Genomic DNA, 6,516 nt, shown 5'->3' on the forward strand with positions numbered 1-6,516 from the left:
GTACTCAAGATCAAGTTGATGGATCGATCGCGCCGGAAAAGAGCTCCGGGTTCGGGGTTCCCAAAGCCAGCAGCCTCGACGAGTAGAGCATTCCTTCGCGCGAGGATCATCTGGTCGTCTTTTCTGGCGATGGCGACAACAATTAAGCAACACACAGTCAGTCAGTCAGGAGTCATAAAGTGCTGAGGTTTATCGTCGCGTAATTTATCGCACGGCAGCGGGTAGCGTTACACTGCTGGTTCCGCTGTTGCTTTTTTTTTGGCCCGGCATCCATCGTGCTCGATCGTGCTAAGAGAAAAAAGTGGCCGGATAATGGGGTTCTAATTTATGATGGCTTAATTTTCAGTTTATTAACGACCAATTAGCGGAGTGAAAAAGACTCTCCGCGGGGCTTCGTGGGCGCGAGGGATGCGACGATCGTCGCCGAGTGCGATGAAGACAAAAAATGGCAACGGCCACGGCGGTGAAATATAGCCTCACAGTCACACGGAACTGTGTGAGGTCAAGATGCTGTTGCTGCTGCGACCGCTGCTGGTGGAAGGATCCGTTTCGCTCGACACTTAACGGGGACCTCCAAACGCTAGAAGTCTGGCGCGCTCTTCTTAAGCCAGGCCCAAAAGGGCCAACAACAGCGCGAAATTGCGAACCGAAAACGCGAGCCCTCTGGCTCAGGACGGAAATGGGTCCCCTTTTTTCGGGGAGCGAGGCACACCGAAAATAGCTCGCGGCGCGATCGCGATGAGCATTCCAAAAATCTTGTTCTTTCGCAGCGGGTCGCGCGGAGGGCACGACACGGGGCTACGCGCGCCTGACGCCCGACGGGCGATAAATAATCCATTACGCAGGACGACCCCGGGGAACGAGAGGGACGGTGGTGGGGCTGGGGAGCAAAAAGCTCCCGGCCCAAGAAGGGGTCGCGGGGCCTCCGAAATGTTAATGTCCTCCCTGCCACAGCCCTGGCGACCCTGGCACTCGGTAGCGATACACGGGAGGGTTGGGTTTTCTTCTTCTTATGCTTCTGGCCTCGCAGTGGCCGGCGGTCGCGACAAGAAAGCGTAAAAAAGCGGGTCCGCAACAACCGCGGGCTCAAGTTTTATGGGCATTGAGCTCGGGCTTTTAATAAACGCTTCTCGCTCGCTCGGCTCAACACGGCGTGTACTTAAATCTGGGGTACTGACTATTTGGGAGCGAAGATGCAAATTAACAACCGAGACCGAGACGAAAACGACGCGAAAGATCGCGCTCGGTTGCGATATTTGTTGTGGAACACGGCCCCAACTCCGAGTTTCACAATTTCAAACATGCGATCCACGCGCAGTGCAGAGTTCTCCGGCGGAGGGGTTATGTTTTCATATTTTTATGGAGAAACCCCGAAAAAATGTAACCAAACGCACCGTCACAGAGGCCATTATCAATCTTCTCCCGACGTCCACCATTATGAAACCGAGCGGTTCATTGTTTTGCTAAAATAAAAGTCGTAAATCACAAATCAGCGTGTCCTGGGCATTGGCCGCGCTCTTCAAACTTACCTGCACGATTCACTGACACCCATACGCGGGGCAATGGCGGTCCTGCACAGAGTTGAACCGCTTGCCACTCGCGAAACACGATCGATCACGGAACGGCAACAACTGTCCATAAACAAGAAGCGCGACACGATGCTCCAAAGCCGGACTGGCGCACTTTTCGTCGTGGCTCGGATCACTATACACGGTTGATTATGCAACGACGAGCACTTCTTAATCGAGAGGCCCCGGTGCAGTCGCCGATGTTCTTATCCGAGTCGCGGCCACTGGAAGTCCATCACGATCACGATTCACGATCACCGAACACCGAGATGCTGCAGGTACTCTGCAAATTCTCGAGCGACAAGAAAGGCACGCACGCACAATCAACCGTCTAACGTCCCCACCGAATGCTGCTGAAACGGAAAGAGGCTGCCTTAGGCGCGAACAAAACAGTTACATGAAATCTTATCACACATTAACCCGCCGATCCCGGTGACTCATTTATGCTGATTGGATTCGGGTATCCTGACTGGATTGGACGATAACAAAACGATTTCCACACGCTTTTCCTCCGCTTTTCAAACCAATTACGACACACGGTGTACACGTAGTTGTGTAAGGACTATGATTACTGCACTGCTTAAACACGGGAACATAAAATTGTTCCAATCACAGAACTTCCTTTTTCTACTCTACGACCGAAATCGAACCAACCTGCAACCAACCAAACAACGCGCGTAGAAAATATTAGGCCGCAAATAATACGCCAAGGACACTTTACGCGTAAAATGTAAAATACGTCCGAAATTTTTAAATTCATTCGAAATTTGAATTTCTCTGAATTTCTGTTTCTGAATTTAACCGATTTTCTAGCCTGACTTTGAACTTTCGAACCTGACTTGTTCGTCAAAAGCCTGACCTTGTTCGCTCTCAAAAACACCCTTTCTCAAACATTTTCTCATCTCGCGGTAGTGAGTCTTATTTTTCAGTGTCTCACTTCGTTACTGCCGCTCACTCCCTCTCCCTCTCTCTCTGGTGATGGGGATGCTGTAACTCGGGGCCGATGGTAAAAACGCATGATATTAAATCCCTTTACTTACCGACACAGTGCTTTGGGTTTTGCTGGAAACAATGCGTTAATATTACAGCCCAAAAAGCCGGCCACAGTCACACCAAAACGAGCGTGAGGAGAGAATGTTTCACGATCTCTCTTTTCACCACGAATCAGAATGAGAAAGAGTGAAAAGCTTTCTTTCACACGCAATCCGTGCTGTCCCGTTTCCCGACTCACGGTGATTTGTTTACTCTTCCGCTTTAAACGCGATGATGGTCCCAAATGATTGAACCACTTTTACCGGAACCGGAAGTTTACAACCGCGAACATGTTTATGTCGAGTGCCGACAAGGTACATTTCAAAAGTTAACGTATTTCCAAATCGCTCGAAGATTTGCGCCGATTCGTAAATTACACCACACACCGCACACGGCGTAAATCACAGTCCAGCTGGCTGTCAGGCTGTTTGTTTTCGTGCCGACTCTGTCGCTCTCACAACGTCTCGGCTCTTTCTCAATCAAACACAGTCTCTCTCGCTCGCACTCTTTCTCGTGAGCGATTATTTTGCTCTCCTGTGTACGGGTTTGGGCTACGTGCAGCTCGAACTGATTCGTTATCAATCGCGGGATACGTTGCCAAATCGTGCCATCCGACGACAGGCGAGAATCTAATGCTCTTTACGCTCTCGATGACTCCAACGCCGCTCCAGCTGCCGTGGGGTCAGTAGGTTCGCCACACAACCCACGTACCGTGCCGATTGGCTCTCCGCAATTGGCTGACCGCTGATGCGCTGCGCCAGTCAGTTCCTCTCGGGCCACCACAAATGGCGCAGTGCCGGTAAGCGCGCGGGGCACTAGAACGTCAAACGTCGAACACCGAGAACATCCAGCCGAGCACTCGTCAGGTGATCCGCCGCGCCACGTCCTCCGCAGCAAGGCAGCATCCGGAGCGGCACGCGAAACTGGGAATGATTGTGTTGCGAAAATCTCGACTAAAACGCCCACCACCGGGTACGGGTACGTTGCTGTTGGTGGTGCTGCTGGTGGCCATCGGTCCACGGTTGGTCCACGGCGCTGGACTGCGGGACAAGCTGAGCGTGTACGAGCAGCGGCGATTCGCACGGCAGATCGAGGAAAGCGAAAACAGTGGCCTGTACGATGCGACCGACTCCGTCATCTCGCTGTCGGCGGCCAACTTGAAGGAGCGGATCTTTAATCAACCCCACGCGTCGCTGGTCGAGTTCTACAACTCGTACTGTGGCTTTTGTCGCCGGTTCGCCCCAATCTGGAAGCAGCTAGCGGTGGACATTCTGGGCTGGCAGCGGCTCGTCAAGGTGACGGCGCTGGATTGCTCGCGCGACGAAAACAATGCCATCTGCCGAGAGTTCGAAGTGATGGCCTACCCGACGATCCGCTTCTTTGCTCCCCAGTACACCGATGGCGAGCAAAAGATTGGTGAGTATCGGGCCCATCGCGCTGGCAAAACCAAAACAAATAACATCTTGCCGCAAAAGGTACGCGCCGGAACTTCGTTGCCACCGCCGCTGACGCAGGTCACTGTCGATTCCGGGTACTAGCAGCAAAAAAAGGAACAAACTTACAACATCAGCGATAAGCGCTCAGTTGCTATATGCTGTCACTTTTTCCCATTTTTTTTTTGTCCACGTCCATTACGACCATTACTGTTTGATGTTTCGCACCACTAAGCAGCCTTTGGCCCCCAATTTGCCATTCGGCTACTAAATGGGTTCTTCTCACCGTTGTTTCTTTCCCGAACCGTCAACTTGTTGACTCAGCTGAAAATGTGTATGCCAAGCTCAGCGAGCATCGAACGGCGTTGGGGCCTGTTTCACCTCAAGATCGAATGGGGAAAAAAATACTTGGCCACTCCGCGGAGTGGCCTGCATATCTTCGGTGAAAACGCGTTATCAATTACCGCACCACACGGCCTTTGCCCCGTGTACGTGCCGCCGTTCGCGCTGCAACGTGGAATGTTTCGGGTGCGATAATCGACCTGTCTCCCGTTTGGCATTTGCGTTCTCATTTAACGATACTCGACGATGGATGAATTTTAAATGGACCGAATTAACCGATCTATTGGGACACTTGCTCTTCCCATTCACAGGCGAACCAGTGAAGGAGCACGATGGACAGCGCATCATTGACCGGCTGGTGGAGTACATGCTGCACGTGGAAAGTAAACCGTCGAGCTGGCCCAGCTTGGTCACACTCAATCGAACCGACGATAAGGCAGCCCTCTTCGAAGGGGTGGCGCCCGGTGCGGCCGGTGGCAAACCGCGGTACGTGTACCTCGTCAGCGAAAAGGATGCCAACGCCACGGTTGGGCTGCAGGTGATACTCGATTTTTACGACACGCCCGGAGCCATCGTGCACCGAGTGCACGATCCGACGGCGCCTGATAATGGCCTCTCGGTGGTGGACGGCAGTTCGCTCAGCACCGTTCGGTTGCCGATCGATGAGTTCACGCGCGAAAAGCTACGTGAGACCATACGTGCGCATCTGAAGCAGCACCACATCGTCGTTACGGACGTGTCCACGAAGTCAACCAAAGCGAAGGGTGGTGCCAGTGCCAGCGGTGACGGTGCATCCACCGAACAGAACATATCGGCCCTGATGGAACACAAGCAGGAGGCGGCCATCCGGGCGAAGGTGAAGGAACGGGGCGCGGGCATCGTGTATCAGGCGGACCTTGAGGAAGCCATCCGATTCGCGCTGTTCCACGAGATCGGCCGCTTCAAGACCATTGAGGGGGAGCGGTTGGTGGCGATGCGCAACTTACTCGACGTGCTGGTGCGCCATTTTCCGTTCAACGATAACGGACGCCGGTTTCTGACCGAGCTGCGCCAGTACGTCCTGAATGCGGGCGAGAAAAAGCTCGACGGCGAAGCGTTCGTCGAGCGGGCCAAGGCACTCGAAAAGGAACGATCTCCAGTGTTTGCTTCGAACCACTGGATTGGCTGCTCGGGCTCGAAGGAAGGCTTGCGGCGGTATCCGTGCGGTCTGTGGACACTGTTCCACTATCTGACGGTTCAGGCGGCCGAAAATGATCAATCCACCAACCCGCAGGAGGTGTTGGAAGCGATGCACGGGTACATCAAGAACTACTTCGGGTGCTCCGAGTGCTCGCAGCACTTTCAGCAGATGGCCGACCGGAACCGGATCTGGCAGGTGGCGTCGAAAGACGACGCCGTCCTGTGGCTGTGGTCGAGTCACAACGAAGTGAACCAGCGGTTGGCGGGCGATGCGACGGAAGATCCCGAGCATCCGAAGACACAGTTCCCGACGGTCGCCGACTGTCCGCAGTGTCGCAAGAAGATGCTCACCAACCACCATAACCATAAGCAGTACACGATGGAGGATGGCAACGAGTGGGATTTGGTCGAGGTGCTGCGCTACCTGAAGCAAATGTACGCCTACGATCGGCGTAGTTTGTTCGGCCTGCACGACAGCAGCCTGGCACCGCAAGGTGGCCCCGATGGTCGGCAGCAGTGGGATGGGGCCGTTGCCGCAGCCGCCGCCCAAACCAACTACCATTCGTACGGTAACGCGCTCAGTGATATCGACATCCGGTTCAGTGCGCTCCTTTACGTGACCTGCATCGTGATGATCGTTATTGCGATCAAGCTCGTAGTGAAGCGGGGCTACCGCAAGAAGATGTACCCACACGACATTCTGGGCAAGGTGTAGGTCGAGATTATGGGCCAAGGAAAACATTCCGCACAGTACGCTTCTCAACATGATGCTCAACAGCACGGCGGCCAGCCCGATAGGTCGCCGTCTACAGTTTTACGATTTCAACTACCATTCCGGGGAGGGGGGAGCAGCTCGTTTGCTGTCTATCTGTCGTTCCATTGACCGTCGTTAATCCGCAGCATAAAACCTGACAACAAAGTGAAACATAATTTGTGCGCTTCCGATGTCTTTTACTCGAAAG

At 53.7% G+C, this 6,516-nt stretch overlaps 1 protein-coding gene across 1 annotated transcript; it reads left to right on the top strand.

Annotated features, from left to right (window-relative positions):
- The first annotated feature begins 3,155 nt into the window (after nt 1-3,155).
- On the top strand, nt 3,156-6,484 carry LOC128275188 (sulfhydryl oxidase 1). The gene is made up of 2 exons (XM_053013606.1): nt 3,156-4,016; nt 4,687-6,484. The coding sequence occupies exons 1-2, from the start codon at nt 3,530-3,532 to the stop codon at nt 6,267-6,269; spliced, it is 2,070 nt and encodes a 689-aa protein (XP_052869566.1). The 5' UTR covers nt 3,156-3,529; the 3' UTR covers nt 6,270-6,484.
- The last annotated feature ends 32 nt before the right edge of the window (nt 6,485-6,516 follow it).

This window comes from Anopheles cruzii, chromosome 2, assembly GCF_943734635.1.
Source record: "Anopheles cruzii chromosome 2, idAnoCruzAS_RS32_06, whole genome shotgun sequence".
In the NCBI taxonomy this organism is placed as follows: Eukaryota; Metazoa; Arthropoda; class Insecta; order Diptera; family Culicidae; genus Anopheles; species Anopheles cruzii.

Coding starts and splice junctions, on each gene's coding strand:
- LOC128275188 (XM_053013606.1), top strand. CDS start 3,530: ATGATTGTGTTGCGAAAATCTCGACTAAAACGCCCACCACCGGGTACG. Junction 4,017..4,686: donor CGATGGCGAGCAAAAGATTG/GTGAGTATCGGG, acceptor TCCCATTCACAG/GCGAACCAGTGAAGGAGCAC.